At 48.8% G+C, this 22,074-nt stretch overlaps 2 protein-coding genes across 3 annotated transcripts in view; both read right to left on the reverse strand.

Moving 5' to 3' along the window:
• Nucleotides 1–12,691, reverse strand: part of LOC119268217 (WD repeat-containing protein 70-like) — a 15,629-nt gene extending 2,938 nt beyond the window's left edge. For both annotated transcript variants that reach the window (XR_005133028.1, XM_037549797.1), the window contains exons 1-5: nt 12,090–12,691; nt 7,771–7,983; nt 7,481–7,681; nt 7,161–7,268; nt 6,924–7,061 (exon numbers count right to left, since the gene is read on the reverse strand). Coding sequence is in view for 1 of the 2 variants with exons in the window: in XM_037549797.1 (XP_037405694.1) it covers nt 6,924–7,061; nt 7,161–7,268; nt 7,481–7,681; nt 7,771–7,983; nt 12,090–12,569 (1,140 nt within the window). In the remaining variant the exon portion in view is untranslated. The remainder of the gene's footprint in view (nt 1–6,923; nt 7,062–7,160; nt 7,269–7,480; nt 7,682–7,770; nt 7,984–12,089) is intronic.
• Nucleotides 1,080–5,591, reverse strand: LOC119268227. Its single transcript, XM_037549808.1, has 2 exons — nt 4,519–5,591; nt 1,080–4,237 (listed from the first exon to the last, which is right to left on the reverse strand). Exons 1-2 carry the CDS (start codon nt 5,378–5,380, stop codon nt 4,191–4,193), a joined length of 909 nt encoding a protein of 302 aa, XP_037405705.1. The 5' UTR covers nt 5,381–5,591; the 3' UTR covers nt 1,080–4,190.
• Nucleotides 12,692–22,074: the final 9,383 nt, after the last annotated feature.

Raw genomic sequence — 22,074 nt, forward strand, 5'->3', positions numbered from 1 at the left:
GCTCCACCGCCACCGATGGATCTCCGGCCGGAGGAACGGATCCTCCTCCAACCGCACCCCATTGGCCAGAGGGCACGGTCCCTGCCGACCCTCCCGGATCTGCTCGTCAGCCTCCCCCTGCAGTGTGGTCGCCTGGTGGGCGTGCTTATGCCTGAGCTGTGCGTGTGCTCATGCCTGAGCTGTGCGTGCATGTGAGTGAGAGGTGGGCGAGCTGGGTGTGGTGTGCTAGCGTGAGCTGACTGGGAGTGGTGTGTGTGGTGGCTGTAAACTGATGTGCTGTGAATTGCTATTGCATATGAACTGTGCCTATGAACTGATGCTTGTGAATTGCTATTGCACATGAACTGCTCCATGGGCTTCTCGGCTCTGTGCTGTGAACTGTGAATTTGCTGTGGATCTAAAAATAGAACTACTATGTTGTATGTGATGTTGATGCTATGCTTTGTGCTGCTGCTCTGCTATGTTTTCATTGTTATGCAAATTGATGACTGGCTATGCAGATGTCATTTCCTTTCAAGGCTGAAACTGATCATAGGCCAACCAAGTACTTGACATGGTTGGTTGCTTTCAAATGCGGAAATCAGATTTAGTAACGTCATATTTTATTATATCTCTGACAAGTACTAAGTTTTATCTTATGTGCAGGTTCACAGGGCAATTAGAGCTTTCCACAAAGGACCTCCAGCGAACATAAAGGAGCTTCTGATCACGATTGGAGGAGCAAATGTTGATGGACTCTCGATCCCAGTACAACCAAAGCCCAAGCGTAAGAAGGCAAGTGCAATTCCTTGGAGTCCATCTAAGTACAGAAAAATAATGTGCCAAAGGACTTCAATGATGATATTCTCACCATTATGGAAGATGTTGCCAAGTGTGGGGCATTCGAGACTAGTAATGAGTACTACATGGCTACAAAGTTGTTTGCTAAACCGTCAAATCGCAGCTTCTTTTATGCAATGAAGACAAATGAGGGGAGACTCAATTGGCTCAAGAGACAGTGTGAGGGAAAGGAAGGAGTAATTTCTCCTCATGTGGACTGCTATGTATCTTTATATATTTCCTTGCTTAGCTTTGAACTGTTATGAAGTGAGCCTATATTCCATCGGGCCAACAGGCCAGCACATATACATGAAGGGAAATAAGCAAAGAAGCCCCTATACAATATGATAACTACACACACAGCACAACCCTGTTCTAACACCCCCCCTCAAACTCAAGGGGGATCTTGGACACCGAGTTTGGACAGGAAAAAGCTGTGTTGGGACCGTGTCTGAGCTTTCGTCAGAAAATGAGCAAGCTGAAGCTCCGAGGGCACATACTGAGGGGCCACAATTCTGTCTTGCACCTGAGAACGAGTGTAGGAGGCATCAACACCGATGTGCTTGGTGAGCTCATGCTTAACAGGATCACGGGCAATGCTGAGTGCCCCAGTGCTGTCGGAGAGCAGAGGGGTCGGTGTAGCAGTGGAAACACCAAAATCCTGAAGAAGCCATCGTAGCCAAGTAATTTCTGCAGTCACGGACGCCATAGCTCGCAGCTCAGCCTCAGCACTGGAGCGAGATACAGCATTCTGCTTCTTGGTCTTCCAGGCAATCAGGGAGGAGCCAAGAAAAACACAATAGGCAGAGAGAGAGCGGCGATCAGTGGGATCGCTGGCCCAGGTAGCATCACAGTAGGCCTGAAGCTGAAGAGAGCTGGAGCGAGGGAAGAATAAGCGACGAGTCATGGTACCACGAAGGTAACGAAGAACACGAAGAAGGTGACTGTAGTGAAGTTGAGTGGGAGCAGAGACAAACTGACTTAGAATGTGCACAGCATAAGAAATGTCAGGACGAGTGATGCCTAGATAGACAAGGCTCCCAACAAGATGGCGGTAGCGTGTGGGATCTGCAAGGGGTTCACCCTCACCAGGACGAAGATGGAGACCAAACTCCATAGGAGTGTCAACCGTGCGCTGATCAGTGAGGCAGGCACGAGTGAGAAGATCTTGGATGTACTTCTCTTGAGAGAGATAAATACCCTCAGGGGAAGAAATGATCTCAAGTCCAAGAAAGTAGCGAAGAGAACCCAAATCAGTCATCAAGAATTGCTCATGTAGACGTTTCTTCACAAAATCAATGAATTGGTGGTCAGCCCCTGTGATAATCATGTCATCAACATAGAGTAGTAAAAGGGTGCGACCGCGAGGAGAAGTGTGAATAAACAGAGCAGGATCATGAACACTAGCAGAGAACCCGATCCTTGTGATGACGGCGGAGAAACGCTCAAACCAGGTACGAGGAGCTTGTTTCAGCCCGTAAAGAGCGCGCCGAAGGCGACAGACAGTGCCATCAGAGACAGTATAGCCAGGAGGCGGCTGCATATAGACCACTTCCCGCAGCTCACCATTCAAGAAGGCATTCTTGACATCTAATTGAGAGATGGACCACTGCCAAACAGCAGCAACAGCCAAAAGAGTGCGAACAGTGGTCATGTGAGCAACAGGAGCAAAAGTCTCATCATAGTCACGACCATACTCCTGCTGGAAGCCACGCGCAACAAGACGAGCTTTGTAGCGCACGAGAGAACCATCTGAATGTGTCTTAACCTTGTAGACCCATTTGCAAGTGATGGGTCTAACGCCTGTAGGCAGGGGTACAAGGTCCCAAGTGCCTGTGCGCTCAAGAGCATGAATTTCCTCTGCCATAGCATGCTGCCATTCAGAATGAGCAGCAGCCTCACGATACGTAGGAGGCTCAACAAGAGTGGTAGCAGCAGCAACATAGTACGCAGGAGGCTGGAGAGTGTGGCGATCACGCAGATTATACCGAGGAGCAGGAGGTGTAGGTGGTTCTGAAGGAATGGGACCCAACAGGGAAGGAGTGGAAGTGGAAGTGGGCGCATCCGAGGGAGAAGGGTGCCGAGCACGACGGGAGTAGACAAAAGGAAGCGGAGAGAGAGGGGAAGTGGAAGGTGGCGCATCAGAGGGAGAAGGGTGTTGAGCACGACGGGAGTAGGTAAAAGGAAAAGGAGAGAGAGTGGATGGCTCAACCCGAGTAGGAGAGTCAGGAATAGAAACCTCATCCTGTGTAAGCTGAAGCTCATGAGCAGACACAGGTGAAAGGCTAGGAGTGGACCTACCAGGTGACGATAAAGGTGAAGAATCAGGTAGAGTCAAAAAAGAGAGAGGCTTGACTAACGACTCGGTTGTGGCAGTAGAAGAATGACGAGGGTAGAAGGAGCGAGACTCATCAAAAGTGACATCTTTGGAGATTCTCAGTCTTCGAGCAATAGGGTCCCAGCAACGGTAACCTTTGTGCTCCAAACTGTAGCCAAGGAAAACACATTCAACAGATTGAGCAGTCAATTTGGTGCGTTCATGAGGGTGGAGAAGAACAAAACAGGCACAACCAAACAGGCGTAGACCACTATAATCAGCTGGACCATCACCTAGATGATCAACTGGTATCCCTCCCTGAAGAGCAACAGAAGGCTGAATATTAATGAGATAAACAGCGGTAGAGACAGCCTCAGCCCAAAAGTGCGGGGGAACAGCAGAAGATAAAAGAAGAGCCCGAGCAGTCTCAAGGACGTGACGATGTTTGCGTTCAGCCACCCCATTTTGAGCGTGTGCACCAGGACAGGAATACTGAGGAAGGGTACCCTGTTCAGCAAGGAAACCACGAAGCGCACGAGATAAGTACTCGCCAGCCGAATCAGCACGAAAAACTCGAACAGAGGAATCATACTGAGTGCGAACCATGGTAGCAAACGACTTGTAAATTTGAAGCACTTGACTACGAGATGACATAAAGTAGATCCAAGTGTGGCGAGAAAAATCATCAATGAAAATTATATAATATTTGTGACCCCCTTTTGAAACAAAGGGGGCAGGACCCCATACATCAGAGTGAACAAGTTCAAAAGGTCGTTGAGAAACAGAATTACTAGAGGGATATGGAAGTTGTATCTGCTTGCCAAGCTTACAACCCATACAAGTTAGTGAACTATCACCAGATACAGACCCTAGAACACCACTCCTAACCAAAGAAGACAAGTGGGAGCCACAAATGTGACCCAATCGATGATGCCACTGAGCGAAGGATGTGGTGGAGGTGGCAGCTGAAGCAAAAGGGGTGGTGATGTCCGACTGGCTAGAGGACGCAGCGGAAGGAAGGCGCAGCCAATCGAGCTCCCAAAGGCGCTGAGAGTCATGGCGCCGAAGACCGATCCCAACCAGAGTCCCCGTACGACGATCCTAAACACAACAAGAGTCAGAATCCAGAATAACACGACAACCCAAGTCAGTAAGTTGACCAGCAGATAGAAGTTGCATAGTCAGTTTAGGAACATGAGAAACGGCAGGGACATGAAAAGAAGACGTGGAAAGAGTCCCTCTTGCGGCAACAGAAAGAGAAGTGCCATCTGCAGTCTGAACTGTAAGAGGAGAAGGCACGGAATTGACAGCACAAAGATGATCTCTGTGTGGTGTCATGTGGAAGGAGGCCCCAGAATCAAGAATCCAGGGCAAAGATGTACCTGACGAAGAGTGCGGTGGTGGACCAGACGTCTGACCAGCAGAACCAGCAGAACCTGAGGATGGTGCAGAAGCAGTAAGGCGGCGCAGCAAGGTGAGCATCTCCTGGTGAACCTTCTCAAGGGAGCCCTCACGAGAATTAGAGGAGCCTCCCGAGTCCTTTTGAGGACGGCCACCACGGCGACCCTGTTTCCTCCTCTTGATGCACTCCGTGATCATGTGACCATCCTGCTTGCAGTAGTTGCAGAAAGCACTAGTGGAGGTTGCTGCCACCTGTGTAGAAGAGGGCACACCAGGCAGCGGTGGTGGAACGCGGGCAGCCAGGACTGCTGAAGAGGATGGCAATAAGCCCGTGCTCCGTAGGCGCACCTCCTCAGATCGCACCTCAGCAAGGGCCTCCAGAGTAGAGAGCCGAGGATGGCGTGCCAATAGCTGAGCACGACTCTGCTCGAACTCCGGCCGGAGGCGAGTGAGGAAGTCATAGAGGCGACGAACCTCCAGCTTAGCTTGTTGCCGCACACAACACTGACATCTGCGACAAACATCAGCTCCCAGAGAGTCCAATTGGCGCCACACCGCCGACATCTCCTTGTAGAAATCATCCACAGTAGCATCTCCCTGTTGTAGTTGTTGCTCTTGACGAACAACAAAGAGATACATGGCATTCCCTGTAGACTCATAGCGATGGCGAAGGTGCTCCCACATCTGATATGCAGTGGTAAGGGCCACCACATCCATGGTGAGATCAACATCCATGCTGTTCACCAAGATAGAAGAGGCTCGAGCATCATCATTTGTCCATTGCTTGTATAAGTGGAGTTGATTCTGATACTCTTCAGTGGCCTCTTCAAAAGCATCTAGCATCTCACGTTGCTTGGTTTCATCGGCATCAACAAGGGAAGGCCAACTCAGCTGGAGGAGTGGGCAGCAGGGGACAAGGCAGAGCACCAGAGAGGTGCTCCCAGACCAGCTGGCCCCTCATGTGCAGCTTCATGTGCTGCACCCAGTCCCTGTAGTTCTGTCCGTTGAAGATAACAGGACATCGTGGGACTGGGACAGCACCGGTGGTGATGGAGGGCGCCATTGCAGCAGAGCAGCAACAGCAGCTCGTTGAAGACCAGCAGCAGCAGGAGGCACAGCTTGATGGCAGCAGCAGACCAGGAGGAGAAGAGCAGCAGCAGTCGCACTTTGAAGAGCAGCAGCAGCAGCTCGTTGAAGAAGAGCAGCAGCAGCAGCAGAGAAGAGGAGGGGAGAGGCTCGATGAAGAGAGGAGCGGCGGCCGGCGGCGGCCGCGGCGGCGGCCGCGGCGACCAGAGGCGGCGGCGGCGGCTGGGGAACCTAACCCTAGCTCTTATACCATGTTATGAAGTGAGCCTATATTCCATCGGGCCAACAGGCCAGCACATATACATGAAGGGAAATAAGCAAAGAAGCCCCTATACAATATGATAACTACACACACAGCACAACCCTGTTCTAACATGAACATCCTAAAATCTGTATTTGTTTGCTTAGCCGAGAACAGTTTGAATTGTGTATTTGCATCCTGATTGAGACCTTGTTTAACTATAGTGGTAATGTAATGAAAACCTTGTATTTGACAACCAACCGATGGTTTCATGTAATATATAATTAGCACAATATGTTTGATCTGTTCAAATGCATCACTCCCTCCGTTTTTATTTACTACGCATATTAGTTTTGACTAAGTTTATAGAAAATAATATGAACTTTCACAATAAAAAATATATATGATGTGAAAAATATTCAATGATGATTCTAATGGTATTGATTTGGTATCGCGGATGTTAATAATTTTTGTATAAACTTGGCCAAAGTTTGACTTGAGACGAAACTAATATGCAGAGTAAATAAAAACGGAGGGAGTATCATATAGCCAATATGCCAAAATCATTTAAATACACTGTCTATGACATCAAACAATTGTAATTTCAGTTAAAAACCATGAAAACCGACAATCTGCGACAAAAAGAGCTCTTAATCAAGTCATTTTGATTATAACAGTACAATCAGCACCTATTCCCAATCTACAGAACAACAGAGGACATTATGATCATTTTAGCACGCTTCTGCAGCAGCTGCAGCTGCTACAGCGCAACTACCAAACGCCTGTATCTTGGCTCCAATCTTTCAGCCGCAGCTATAGCTGCTCCTTTCAGCCGGAGCTGTTGCAGCTGCAGCTGTGGAAGTTGCAGCTATAACAAGCATGCCCTAAGCAGAAGTACTGTTGAGAAATGTAGGTGACATCTCAAGGCTTACTGGACTGATGCTTAACCTAAATACTGAACAACTTTTCAGTGTGTAAGAGTATGACGGCATAGGCGGATTGCAGATAATGAATTTAAACATGCAGACATGGATCATGTTAACAGACCAGATACATTACCTTTAGAGTACTATCCATACTTCTTGACAGAAGAATCTGCCCATCAGTAGAAAACTTAACCCCAGTGATATCTTCTGTATGTGCTTTTTCAACATGAATATCTGGTCTGCTTCCCCATCCAGTCTTTATGGTCCAGAGCTACAAAAGACATATGAGGTCATACAATGTATTAACCAAACCATCTAATTAAACTCAAAGTGATAGGACAGTTTAGAGATTGTGCAATATATGAAGTACCTGAATGGAACCATCCCCCACGCCAGCAACAATCCGCTTGCCTTCATGATCCCATGCACATGAAGTAACAGGAATTCGCATTGGTCTTTTTAACTTTGGTTTGATGACCTATTGAAAATGTAATGACAAAAATTCAGTATTCCACAATAGAAAATGGTAGGAGCTTCAATCATACTACATAACAAGTGGTTCAACTTTAAGCAAATGTTGGTGCAAAAATGAACAAATATCAGAGCATTTCAGGGTTATTATATTACTGGGACCTTCTCCTCAAAATGATGCACTGCTATCTAGCGAATAGAACGATTAGTTCAACGTACCTGCTTTTGACTGCTAAAGTCTGAAACATCCCAGAGACGTAATGATCCATCTTCCGATGAGGTCAATATAGTTTCTTTTGACTTGGGATTCCATTCACCACCAGTTAGTCCAGAAATGTGACCCTTTGTATTCTTCAGATCACGGATATACATATCACCCTTAACAAACTCACCAAGTGAAAGCCCGTCTCGGTCATATATCTGTTAGGAGACATAATGATAAATAACATGGTATTGATTTCTAGGCGTCACAGTTTTTGGTGATTCAGGAAGATAGCAAACCAGAATACCTTGGCCTGAGCTGAACCCGTGACACATAAGAATCGGTCCGATGTTGGACTCCAGCTTAGGCTACGAACTTGATGCCCCTCACAAGGTTCTAATTGCCTAAATGACTGTAGCTTCGAGTTCATGCCTTGGAAGTCATACATCCGTATTGTATAATCATAGCTGCCAGAGAGCACTCGGGATCCTGTAGGGTCAACAGCAAGGGCTGAGACAACCTGCAAATGAAATAAATGATTATTAAAACCAGCAAAATAGATTTACTTGAAACTAGCAATGTAACCCGGACGACTCTTCATAGCATCACAGGAGGCACCATTGAGGATCACCCCAAGAGCACGCAAGTTGGTATTCGACTAAATTTGTCAATTCTAAGGTTGGCTAGCTAGGTGAAAAGCCTTTTAGTTTTAGCCTCTTTTTTTTCTGCTGTTCTTTTTCTTTGTCAGACTAGGTATATTTGTTGCCTTTTTTATTTGTTTTTTTGAGTTGTAGACTTTTAGTTATAAGGCCCGCATCATCCTGAAGTTTTTCTTCTAATAAAAAATGGCATGCACTCTGTGTTCGAGAAGAAAAAATATTGAGGATGTACTCAGCTTTACCATGGATTGGACATTGCGCTGTTTCTAGACAACTCATTCTGTTTGAACATGGCTAGAGTTGGCACGATATACTCCAAATTTTGTTCATGCCTCGTTTGGGGTCTTGATAGAAATTCTTTACAGAAAACTTTATGCAGTATAACTCCGCTTATGTTGTCTCAACATAGCCGGTCCCAAGCCCGGGTAAAGGAGGAGGGTTGTGATAGGCTTGGCGAGCCAACGTAAAAACTCAGCCACTCTTATGGAGATGAAACCCAAAAGATTTTCGTTGGGGCGTAACCCTCTCAGCGACGCGCTACATCGGAACCCGGGTGTGGTGGAAAATGGGCAAGGGCCGGGCCGTCACCCCCAAGGTGGCGTGTTGTATCTTGATCCGGATACGGTGGCAAGTGAGCGAGGATCGGGTCGTCGCATCCTTAGTGGCGCGCTACATCGCCGCCCGGATGTAGTGGAAAATGGGCAAGGGTCTTCGCATTTGACTCGACGAGTGCGAAGGGTAAGGAAGCTAGCCGAGCCTAGGAGGATTCGCTTAGGTAGCTGGAACGTAGGGTCTCTGACAGGGAAACTTCGGGAGCTAGTTGATGCAGCGGTGAGGAGAGGTGTTGATATCCTTTGCGTCCAAGAAACCAAATGGAGAGGACAGAAGGCGAAGGAGGTGGAGGATACCGGCTTCAAGCTGTGGTACACAGGGACGGCTGCAAACAGAAATGGCGTAGGCATCTTGATCAACAAGAGCCTCAAGTATGGAGTGGTAGACGTCAAGAGACGTGGGGACCGGATTATCCTGGTCAAGCTGGTAGTTGAGGACTTGGTTCTCAATGTTATCGGCGCGTATGCCCCGCAAGTAGGCCACAATGAGAACACCAAGAGGGAGTTCTGGGAAGGCCTGGAAGACATGGTTAGGAGTGTACCGATTGATGAGAAGCTCTTCATAGGAGGAGACCTCAATGGCCACGTGGGTACATCTAACACAGGTTTTGAAGGGGCGCACGGGGGCTTTGGCTATGGCATCAGGAATCAAGAAGGAGAAGATGTCTTAAGCTTTGCTCTAGCCTACAACATGATTGTAGCTAACACCCTCTTTAGAAAGAGAGAATCGCATCTGGTGACTTTTAGTAGTGGCCAACACTCTAGTCAGATTGATTTCATCCTCTCGAGAAGAGAAGATAGGCGTGTGTGCCTAGACTGTAAGGTGATACCTGGAGAGAGTGTTGTACCCCAGCATAAGCTGGTGGTTGTTGACTTCCGCTTTCGGATTCGTGTCCAGCGGGATAAGCGTGCCAAAGTCGCTAGAACGAAGTGGTGGAAGCTCAAGGGGGAGGTAGCTCTAGCGTTCAAGGAGAGGGTCATTAAGGAGGGCCCTTGGGAGGAAGGAGGAGATGCGAACAATGTGTGGACGAAGATGGCGACTTGCATTCGTAAGGTGGCCTCGGAGGAGCTTGGAGTGTCCAGGGGAAGGAGAAGCGAAGATAAGGATACCTGGTGGTGGAATGATGATGTCCAGAAGGCGATTAAAGAGAAGAAAGATTGCTTCGAACGCCTATACCTGGATAGGAGTGCAGACAACATAGAGAAGTACAAGATGGCGAAGAAGGCCGCAAAGCGAGCTGTTGGTGAAGCAAGGGGTCAGGCATATGAGGACCTCTACCAACGGTTAGGCACGAAGGAAGGTGAAAGGGACATCTATAAGATGGCCAAGATCCGAGAGAGGAAGACGAGGGATATTGGCCAAGTCAAATGCATCAAGGACGAAGCAGGCCAACTCTTGGTGAAGGACGAGGAGATTAAGCATAGATGGCGGGAGTACTTCGACAAGCTGTTCAATGGGGAGAATGAGAGTTCTACCATTGAACTGGACGACTCCTTTGATGAGACCAGCATGCGTTTTGTGCGGCGAATCCAGGAGTCTGAGGTCAAGGAGGCTTTAAAAAGGATGAAAGGAGGCAAGGCGATGGGCCCTGATTGTATCCCCATTGAGGTGTGGAAAGGTCTCGGGGACATAGCGATAGTATGGCTAACCAAGCTTTTCAACCTCATTTTTCGGGCAAACAAGATGCCAGAAGAATGGAGACGGGGTATATTAGTACCAATCTTCAAGAACAAGGGGGATGTTCAGAGTTGTACTAATTACCGTGGAATTAAGCTGATGAGCCATACAATGAAGCTATGGGAGAGAGTCATTGAGCACCGCTTAAGAAGAATGACAAGCGTGACCAAAAATCAGTTTGGTTTCATGCCTGGGAGGTCGACCATGGAAGCCATTTTCTTGGTACGACAACTTATGGAGAGATATAGGGAGCAAAAGAAGGACTTGCATATGGTGTTCATTGACTTGGAGAAGGCCTATGATAAGATACCGCGGAATGTCATGTGGTGGGCCTTGGAGAAACACAAAGTCCCAGCAAAGTACATTACCCTCATCAAGGACATATACGATAATGTTGTGACAAGTGTTCGAACAAGTGATGTCGACACTGATGACTTCCCGATTAAGATAGGACTGCATCAAGGGTCAGCTTTGAGCCCTTATCTTTTTGCATTGGTGATGGATGAGGTCACAAGGGATATACAAGGAGATATCCCATGGTGTATGCTCTTTGCGGATGATGTGGTGCTAGTTGACGATAGTCGGACGGGGGTAAATAGGAAGTTAAGAGTTATGGAGACAAACCTTGGAATCGAAAGGGTTTAGGCTTAGTAGAACTAAAACCGAGTACATGATGTGCGGTTTCAGTACTACTAGGTGTAAGGAGGAGGTTAGCCTTGATGGCCAGGTGGTACCTCAGAAGGACACCTTTCGGTATTTGGGGTCAATGCTGCAGGAGGATGGGGGTATTGATGAAGATGTGAACCATCGAATCAAAGCCGGATGGATGAAGTGGCGCCAAGCTTCTGGCATTCTCTGTGACAAGAGAGTGCCACAAAAGCTAAAAGGCCAGTTGTACAGGACGGCAGTTCGACCCGCAATGTTGTATGGCGCTGAGTGTTGGCCGACTAAAAGGCGACATGTTCAACAGTTAGGTGTGGCGGAGATGCGTATGTTGAGATGGATGTGTGGCCACACGAGGAAGGATCGAGTCCGGAATGATGATATACGAGATAGAGTTGGGGTAGCACCAATTGAAGAGAAGCTTGTCCAACATCGTCTGAGATGGTTTGAGCATATTCAGCGCAGGCCTCCAGAAGCTCCGGTGCATAGTGGACGGCTAAAGCGTGCGGAGAATGTCAAGAGAGGGCGGGGTAGACCGAATTTGACATGGGAGGAGTCCGTTAAGAGAGACCTGAAGGATTGGAGTATCACCAAAGAGCTAGCTATGGACAGGGGTGCGTGGAAGCTTGCTATCCATATGCCAGAGCCATGAGTTGGTTGCGAGATCTTATGGGTTTCACCTCTAGCCTACCCCAACTTGTTTGGGACTAAAGGCTTTGTTGTTGTTGTTTGTTGTTGTAAAACTTTATGCAGTATGTGACACACGTCGAGAAAATTTCTTAGAATAACACCGTGTGAAACAAACAGTGAAACAGAAGGTGAGCTTCCACAGCTTATCTTCAAGGATGAGCTTAATTCGGCTAAATCATTTGTGAAAGAACTAAGAAACCTGAGAGCTCCCACAACTATCCAGAACTAATCGAGCAAACCTAGTTGTCCAACCACATCAACCTTAACAATTCCAAAGGTAAAACAACTCAGCTGTAGAAAAGGAAATAATTCTGGGCGTGGTTACCTTGGTGTGCCCCCGCAGAACAATTTCGTTGCTGAGAGGAATCCTGCCGAAATCATCCCCATCATCATCCATATCATCGTCGTCGTCATCCTCGTCGTCGTCGTCCTCGTCATCCTCATCCCCCTCCTTCGACGGTGGCGGCCGAGGCGGCCCAACCATGCTGCCGTCCTCGTCCTCCACCTCCGCGTGCGCAGACGGCCGCTGTGGCGGCCGAGGCGGCCCAATCAGACCGCCACCCTCCTCGTCATCCTCCTGGATAGGAGCCAATTCCTTGGGCGGCCTAGGGGGTCCGACAACGGCGCCACCGACATCGTCCTCCTCGGCGGCGGCAGAGGTGGAGGGGTTGGAGCTAGGGTTTTGGGGCTTGCGGAGGGTGGAGGAGTGGGAGGCGGCGCTGGGGCGGGTGGGCGCCTTGCCAAATGAGGTCGGGAAGAAGGCGCGCATCATCGCCTCCTCGTCCATCTCGCCGCCGTCCGCCATAGGTCACTCGTCGCCGGCGAGTTCGGGAATAGAGATGGGTGCTGCCGCGAGTTTTTCTTTTTTCGACGAGCGTTCGAGCGCACGGGCTCTGTGTCCGGGCCTCTGTAGCCGAACTGATCGAGCCACCGCTGGCTGCTCGTAGCGAAGGTCTCAAATTCGTGTCGTGTTCGTCCGACAATCCTACAAGGTAACTTTCCTAACTGCTCCCTCGTTCCCGGTTTACAGGCTCATCTCAAAAATATCGGTTTCCCGTTTTATAAGTCAATTGATTGTTTCTCATTACATGATCATATTTCAAGATGCAATAATTCATTACATACAAGAATTGTGAGAAACTTGACCAATGCATGTACTTCATGCATGCATGCATGCATTGCATTTAATGCATTGGTAAACACAATTCTTTAAAGAAAACGAGCGCATTAATTGAGTGCTTTAACAAACCATGAGAATTATTCCACCACTCATCATCTACCTTGGTTGATGAGATTTTTGAATTGAGCCATATAAACCGAAATGAGGTAGTGATTAACTTCACCCCGATATAGGGCAGGAGCTGAAGCCAAGCACAACAGAGTGTTACAAGATATGAAGACACGAGTCACAGCACAGATGAACGAGATGCTAGAAAAAGAGTATACCCTCAAGGAAGTTAAGAAACAATTGAGGAAATGGGGGATCTTAAAACCCCCGATGCGGATGGTATACCAACGACTTTTTATAAGAGATTCTAAAGTACGGTGGGTGATGCGGTTACACAAAAAGTGTTACATGTCTTGCGAGGCGGCTGTATACCGGAGGGATGGAACGAAACAATTGTTGTGCTTATCCCAAAGGTGCGAAACCTTGATCGAATCAAAGATCTACACCCTATTAGCCTCTGCAATGTGGTGTACAAACTTGTGTCAAAAGTTATTGCCAACAGGCTCAAGATGCTCTTGGATGAGCTAATCTCTGACAACCAGAGTGCATTTATGCCGGGAAGATTGATATCGGATAATACTATTCTTGCATATCTATAACTGCAGAAGTGCAGATTTCGACCTCAGAGGATGACACATCTAGCGTGCGATGCACGGCTCCCGTGCGAATTCGTCCCCGACCTCGGAGCGTCGCTCCTGATTTTCCGGCCGGGGTTCCTCCTCCGGCGAAGGGGACGGCTGGCCCTACTCAACGCCGACGAGGTGACGGTAGACGCGCGAGGCTGGCGCGATGACATGGTCCTCAACGTGGGTGGCGTGGTACAATTCCCATGTCATATCGCAAAAATTGTGGCGCACGGGGAGACGGCGTGGTCACGATGCAAGTCCCGAGGTGAGTAATGGCAGACGAGGGGAGCGGAGGGGATATTATACCCCAGGACTGCCCGACTCCTCTCATTTCCCGTCCTCGCTCTCCATTCGACCATCTCTCTCGCGCTCTGCTCTCCCCCGCTCCACCATGCCGCGGGTTAGGGTTCGATGTCGATCCGCGAGCAGCAGATTTGGGCGCTCGCCGACGGTGACGAGGTGCGGTTGGGACGGCTGAGGGAGATCAACAGGTGGTTCCCGAAGGCGAAGATGCTCAACGACGTTGCGAGGATGGTGCGCGACAAGCTCGACGAGGAGGAGATCCAGCGTTGCTTCCGCAACTACGACAGGCAGCCGGCGATGGGGGTCCTGCTTTGGGCGATGCTCGAGGTGAAATCCCCAATCCCGGAGCAGAAGCGCAAGTGGAAGGTCTTTAGATCCCTCTGCTACAGCCAGATCCAGCCGCAGCCACCGCCATCGCCGCCGTCGCCGATGGAGGTGGTGATGGGGCTGCCGGTGCCTGGTTCGCGGATGGCTCTGATTATGATCGAGGAGGACGGCGAGGAGGTGGTGACGCCAAGGAGGAAGCAGAAGAGGATCGTGACGGAGCTGCCGAGGCGCTCTCTGCGCTTCCCCAGGCGCTTGCAGCGCCTTCGCGCCCTTTCCCGCCTCTAGTAGGGGCCTCGCCGGCTGGCAGCCGCTTTTGGTTGCTGGCCGGAGAGGGCTCCGATGAGGAGGGTGTCGTGGTTTTGTCACGGCAGATGTCCTCGTGAAAGGACTTAGTCGTGGAGCCATCGCAACGGGTTAGCTTGAAGGGGTTAAAGCGGACACAGGGACGCAAGAGAGTTTATACTAGTTCGGCCCCTTCGATGAAGGTAAAAGCCTACGTCTAGTTGTGATGGAATTGATGGGGTTTCGATGACTAGGGAGCAAACAAGCTTCGCCTAAGTCTCGAGTTGTTGTCTGTTGTCCTTGAACCACCGCCGGGTCGTCCCCTTATATACACGGGTGACGCCCGTCGGTTCACAGAGTCCCAATACCGACTCATAGATGTGTCCGGTTTGGTCTCTACTTATTCCTAACTTACAATACAAATTACATACCAACGCCGGTTTACGGCAACAGGCCTTGAACCGACTATGGGCCTTGAGCCCTCATCTGCCTTCTTGGGCTTTAACATAGTTAACTACTGACGAAGTTAACCCGACCTAGATAGGCCGGTTTACACCCAGTAGTGATATCCCCAACATTAGGCCCCAGATTGATTTGAACAGGTTCATGTCAATCCTTAGCAAAAATCTTCATCTTCAACATCTTCTTGTAGTTTGTTGAACCGCCGTGATGTCATCTTCTCTGGTCGTTGTAAACCGGCGTGACGTCACCTGTTATAAAGAACCTTATCCGTGATACCTTTTTTGTTTAATAGGTCTGCGACAATTAAGGCCACAACTTTGTTTCCAAACCCACGGTCCCTTGATTTTCGCGCCTGACACATGTCCCTTGCCTTATAAATAGGACCGAAGGGTCATTTCTTTTTCCCCTTCGTGCCCTTCTGCTTCGTCTTCCCTCGTCGTCCAGCTTCGGAGCTCCGCCGCCGTGGACGACCTCTGCTCCAACCTTGGCCGCTGCATCACCCTGATTGTACCAGAGCATCGCGACGACCTTTTGTTTCTTCCTCGGCTCCGGTGAGTTCTTCACCTTTTCCTTCGTAGATCCGCTCTAGGGTTTCCAAGTTCTTCAGTGTTCATCCTCTGCTTCGTACTCATATGATAGATCTTAGATGAACCTGTGAACCTTTGCTCTGTGTAGCGGTAGTTTTTAGCATCCGCCTTCACTTACATGCCTCAAGACCATAGATCTACCTGTATCTCTGCCCATTGATTCGGTACTGTTCTTTTTTGAACCTTGAATATTTTCCTTCTTTTCTGAACTTGCTTCAGATCCGTCGCTGTAGAGAAATCTTATGAAATCTGTTTCTGTACACTTACCCATCCGCAATCTCAACTGTTTCAATGCTTAGATCCGGCGGTTTAACTTTGTAGAAAAATTGCCAAACCGATATATACCATTAGTCCCCTTGTTGAACCGCCAGATGTTGTTGCTTCATAAAGCTCCGGTTTAGATAGAGCTGTCTCCGGTTTAACATTGTACATACCAGTGTACTTTAATCAATGCATTCTTGAACCGGAATCACCTATCTTGTAGATTTCATCATGGCCAAGCAAGTATATGAGTGCAACTGGGTTCCTTCTCGCGTCACAGAGACTCAACTGAACAATTTAGTCCTGATCGGCGCTTTAGGCAGCAAAAACACCATCCATTGGAGGGTCCCTGGCAAAGAATGCCCTCCCACACCTCAAGAAGGAGAGGTCGTCGTTTTCGTAGATCACTTAGCCCGGGGCTTTAAGCCGCCCGGTTCTAAATTTTACCGGGACGTTTTAGCCAATTTTCAACTCCGCCCACAAGACACTGGCCCCAACTCTGTTACAAACATGTGTCACTTCCAAGTGCTCTGTGAGGTGTTCTTTCAAGAGGAGCCCACAGTTGAGTTGTTCAGAGACTTTTTCCATCTAAACCGCCGTACTGAGTTTACTGACGGGTCCAATACGGAATTGGGTGGTGTGGCGATTCAGAAAAGGAAAGAGGTCACATACCCTCACGCCAAACTGCACAGCCACCCCAAAGAGTGGAATCAAACATGGTTCTATTGCAAAGACACCTCCCCTGCTGGTGAAAATCATTTGCTTGGCTTTCGTCCGGAGCGGCTTAGCAATACACACCCCTTTCCACAAAGGTTGACTGCCAAGGAGAGAAGCAAATATGCTCCTCAACTGTCCAAGCTCAGAGCCTTCATGGCCAATGGTTTAACAGGAGTCGATCTCGCTCGCTGTTGGATATCATGGAGCATACTGCCCCTTAGTCAGCGCTCCGGTTTGATGTGCGAGTATACTGGCAGTGTTGATGACCCACTGCGACATGCTAACATCCATCTCACCGACGAAGAAATCACAGAGGCTGTGAATAAAATGCTGAATGAACCGGAACACATCTGTGCTCGAACTGGCCTGCTTCCCTTCTGTGCCACCAACAAACCGCCAGCTGTAAGAGTTTGATTTTTCTTTTTACTGAACCTGTTATTGATATATCTGGTCATTGTTTAATATCAATGTCTGTTTAAACAGGGTAATGATCCGTTTTGGAGTAAGAAACTTCCACAGGAGAAGCCAGAAAAAACAGACAAACCGGAACGACCAACCCGGCCAAAGACTAAAGTCGTGAAACGGCCTGCTCATAAGAAGAAAACCACTGCATCTTCTGATCCGACCCCTAATGATGATGTGGGTAATCCGGACCTTGAGGTAGAGCTTGACTCACTTGGCTTATTTTTCATGCACCTTATTGATGATGATATTTGTCAGGATGATGCCAAAGCCAGCCATGCTGATGCTGCAGAGGTAATTATTCTCTCTTCCGATTCAGACCCTTTGCGTTCACTAAAAATCCATCAGGCAAACCGGAAGGTTAAATTTTCTCATCCTCTTGCTTACTTGGATCCCAAATTTCTTATGAAGACCCAACAGCACGAAGCTCGCCGCACAACCCGGCACAGCGGCCAGGTAGTTACCTCCGCCGGTTTACCGAACAGTCCGGTTCGGAAATGCCGTTCAGAGGTCTCTAATTTGCTTGTCAGTGCTTGTCCTAAAGCGGGCTGTTTTCGTCAACCTCTTAATCCATCTGACTCCGATTATCAGGTTACTTCCCACTCATCCTCTGGCGAGTCATCGGCTACTCAGCTGCCACCGCTCAAAACGGTGCTTGGGTAAGCTATACTTATCACAATATTTCCGGTACATCACCTTGGAACATATGTTGTATTTGACTTTGTTATTCCTTTCAGGGCCAAGCCTAGGCCGAGCAAGAAGGCTCGCCTGGATAAAGCGGCCGAGGAGGACGCCGTCCCTGAACCGGGTAAAACACCGGATCTTGAAGCGACTATTCCTGAAGATATACCCAATGATCCACCACAGCAAGATGGTGATTTTATTGCTGAAGAAAGGCCTATTGATACCTCAAGTCCTGTCAACCAGCCCACAAGCCCCATCCGGTTTGGAAGATCCACCAGTCCATCCCAGCTTGCTGACAAACTGACTGCGCCAGTGCAAACCGGTGATGCTAAGGATGATGAAGTTGTAATTACTGGCATTGGCCGTACAGAGCCCAGCAACCCTGTTGTTTTATCCAAGCATACCGCCAAAGAAGAATTTGCTGCCATGGGCAAAGGCAAGTGGAATGTTGACTTGGCGACCTATGCTGCTCTGAATGCCCAAGATCTTCATTCTGGCTACCTGAACCGGCTGTATACTAGCCGTGATTATGAAGCTGGTCTGGTGAATATGATGAAAGAGAAATTTGAGGTAACTTTCATGTACTTTTTCCTGTTTGTCACGGCAGATGTCCTCGTGAAAGGACTTAGTCGTGGAGCCATCACAACGGGTTAGCTTGAAGGGGTTAAAGTGGACACAGGGACGCAAGAGAGTTTATACTAGTTCGGCCCCTTCGATGAAGGTAAAAGCCTACGTCTAGTTGTGATGGAATTGATGGGGTTTCGATGACTAGGGAGCAAACAAGCTTCGCCTAAGTCTCGAGTTGTTGTTTGTTGTTTGTTGTCCTTGAACCGCCGCCGGGTCGTCCCCTTATATACACGGGTGACGCCCGTCGGTTCATAGAGTCCCAGTACCGGCTCATAGATGTGTCCGGTTTGGTCTCTACTTATTCCTAACTTACAATACAAGTTACATACCAATGCCGGTTTACGGCTACAGGCCTTGAACCGACTATGGGCCTTGAGCCCTCATCTGCCTTCTTGGGCTTTAACATAGTTAACTACTGACGAAGTTAACCCGGCCCAGATAGGCCGGTTTACGCCCAGTAGTGATATCCCCAACAGAGGGGGAGGGGATTCTCTCTCCGACTTCTTCAGGTTCGTCCCCATCCAAATACTTAATCTCTACTTCGTTAATTGATGTAGATGAGATTATTAGGGGGTGAGGGGATCAGATAAGTTGGGGGAAAAGAGAAGCGTATTAGGAAAATTCAGAAACTCCATAAAAATGAAAATGCAGAGAAAGAGTTTGAATCTGAAGGTTTAGCTGAGATTAAGAAACAGATAGGTTGGGATTTAGGGGTTGAGGTGGTGTTCGATGCTAAAACTGTCCAAAATTACATGAGGCATGGAAATTTCTAGCCCATTAATAATTGGTACGAGGAGGATTCCGTTGACTTTGGTGAAATTGCTATCAGCGAAACTCCAATTGTACCCTGTAAAAAAAGGGGAGGATGATGTAAGATAGGAAAATGAGAATGAAAACCCAAATGGAAAGTGGGTGGTGAGATTTGGTGGTATGGTTGGTAGAAAAGTGTTAGCTGACATGGACTTGGACTTGGCCTGCTGGGCTCTCGATAGCCCAGGCAGTGAGCAAGCCCAAGCACAGGAGGGGTGGGTGGAGCCTATAAAAAGGCAGAGACAGGGAGAAAGTGAGAGATGCGACCTAACTCTAGGGTTTACCCCCCAGCCGCCAAGAGAGGAAGAAGAGAGCATGGCTGGTAACTTCGGCAGGGGTTTTAGTGGGGGGTGGGAAACAATAGAGGAGGGAGATTTGGAGACTTTGATGGGAGAAAAATAGGGCAATTCGGTGGAGGAGATAGAAGCAGATCCAATTCTTCAGATAATTCCTTTGATTTTCGTGGCAGAGGAGGGGTTCGTTCGGGCTTTGGATTCAACTTTGGGAGAGGGAGTGGTGGATCTGATCCTCCTAGTGATGAATCTGGGGAAGCAAAGTTTGGCAGATTAAAGAGGGAAGAAGAGAGAGTGGTGACAGAAAAGAAGAAGCTGGCTGGGGAAGAGCAAAGAGAAGGCAGAGAGAAGGAAGAGGGGAACATCAACCCCAGTCAACAGCAACAGATATTGAGCGCTCTTTTCTCACTATTAGTGCAAGGAATGAACAAAAGCAGTTTGCCAGGGGTTGACAATGAGAAAACCAAATCTGAAGGGAGTTCGGGCAAAGAAACAACCAAGGGAGCTAAGGCTGGAGAAGAATGTTGGAAATATACCCTAGAGGCAATAATAAAATGGTTATTATTATATTTCCTTGTTCATGATAATTGTCTACTGTTCATGCTATAATTGTGTCATCCAGAAATCGTAATACATGTGTGAATACATAGACCACAACATGTCCCTAGTGAGCCTCTAGTTGACTAGCTCGTTGATCAATAGATGGTTACGGTTTCCTGACCATGGACATTGGATGTCATTGATAACGGGATCGCATCATTAGGAGAATGATGTGATGGACAAGACCCAATCCTAAGCCTAGCACAAGATCGTGTAGTTCGTATGCTAAAGCTTTTCTAATGTCAAGTATCTTTTCCTTGGACCATGAGATTGTGCAACTCCCAGATACCGTAGGAATGCTTTGGGTGTGCCAAACGTCACAACATAACTGGGTGGTTATAAAGGTGCACTACGGGTATCTCCGAAAGTATCTGTTGGGTTGGCACGAATCGAGACTGGGATTTGTCACTCTGTATGACGGACAGGTATCTCTGGGCCCACTCGGTAAGACATCATCGTAATGAGCTCAATGTGACTAAGGGGTTGGTCACGGGATGATGTGTTACGGAACGAGTAAAGAGACTTGCCGTAACGAGATTGAACAAGGTATCGGTATACCGACGATCGAATCTCGGGCAAGTGTTATACCGGTAGACAAAGGGAATCGTATACGCGATTGATTGAATCCTTGACATCGTGGTTCATCCGATGAGATCATCGTGGAACATGTGGGAGCCAACATGGGTATCCAGATCCCGTTGTTGGTTATTGGTCGGAGAGATGTCTCGGTCATGTATGCATAGTTCCCGAACCTGTAGGGTCTACACACTTAAGGTTCGGTGACGCTAGAGTTGTAATGGGAATTGTATGTGTTTCGAAAGTTGTTCGGAGTCCCGGATGAGATCCCGGACATCACAAGGAGTTCCGGAATGATCTGGAGGTGAAGATTTATATATGGGAAGTCCAGTTTCAGTCACCCGAAAGGTTTCAGGGTTTATCGGTATTGTACCGGGACCACCGAAGGGGTTCCGGGGTCCACCGAGAGGGTCCACCTGCCCCGAAGGACCTAATGGGCTGTAGTTGGGTGGGAACCAGCCCCTTAGTGGGCTGGTGCGCCCCCAAGGGCCCAAGGCGCCTAGGGTTCGAAACCCTAGGGGGTCGCTGCCCCCCGGGGGGCGGGCGCCCCCCTAGTTGGAAACCCTAAGGGGGCCACTGCCCCCCCCCCCTCGAGGAGCGGCCGCCCCAGCCCCCCCCTCTAGATGGATCTAGGGGGCCGACCCCCTCTCCCCTCCCCCCAAATAGTGGGGGGGTGGGAGGGCAACCGCACCCCTTCTCCTGGCGTAGCCCTCCCCCCTTCCTACACCTTCTCCTCCTCCGTAGCGCTTAGCGAAGCTCTGCCGGAGAACCACGAGCTCCATCACCACCACGCCGTTGTGCTGTCGGAGCTCTCCCTCAACTTATCCTCCCCCTTGCTGGATCAAGAAGGAGGAGACGTCCCCGGGTTGTACGTGTGTTGAACGCGGAGGCGCCGTCGTTCGGCGCTTAGATCGGAATCAACCGCGATCTGAATCGCTACGAGTACGACTCCTTCATCCGCATTCTTGTAACGCTTCTGCATTGCGATCTTCAAAGGTATGAAGACGCACTCCCCTCTCGTTGCTAGTAAACTCCATAGATTGATCTTGGTGATGCGTAGAAAATTTTTAATTTCTGCAACGATCCCCAACAGTGGCATCATGAGCTAGGTCTATGCGTAGTTTCTATGCACGAGTAGAACACAAGTTGTTGTGGGCGTCGATTTTGTCAATTTACTTACCGTTACTAGTCTTATCTTGATTCGGCGGCATCGTGAGATGAGGCGGCCCGGACCGACCTTACACGCACACTTACGTGAGACGGGTTCCACCAACTGACATGCACATAAGGTGGCTAGCGGGTGTCTGTCTCTCCCACTTTAGTCGGATCGGATTCAATGAAAAGGGTCCTTCTGAAGGGTAAATAGAAATTGGCATATCACGTTATGGTTTTGGCGTAGGTAAGAAACGTTCTTGCTAGAAACCTATAGCGTCCACATAAAATTTGCAACAACAATTAGAGGACG

The sequence above is a fragment of the Triticum dicoccoides genome, chromosome 1A (assembly GCF_002162155.2).
Source record: "Triticum dicoccoides isolate Atlit2015 ecotype Zavitan chromosome 1A, WEW_v2.0, whole genome shotgun sequence".
NCBI classification, from domain to species: Eukaryota; Viridiplantae; Streptophyta; class Magnoliopsida; order Poales; family Poaceae; genus Triticum; species Triticum dicoccoides.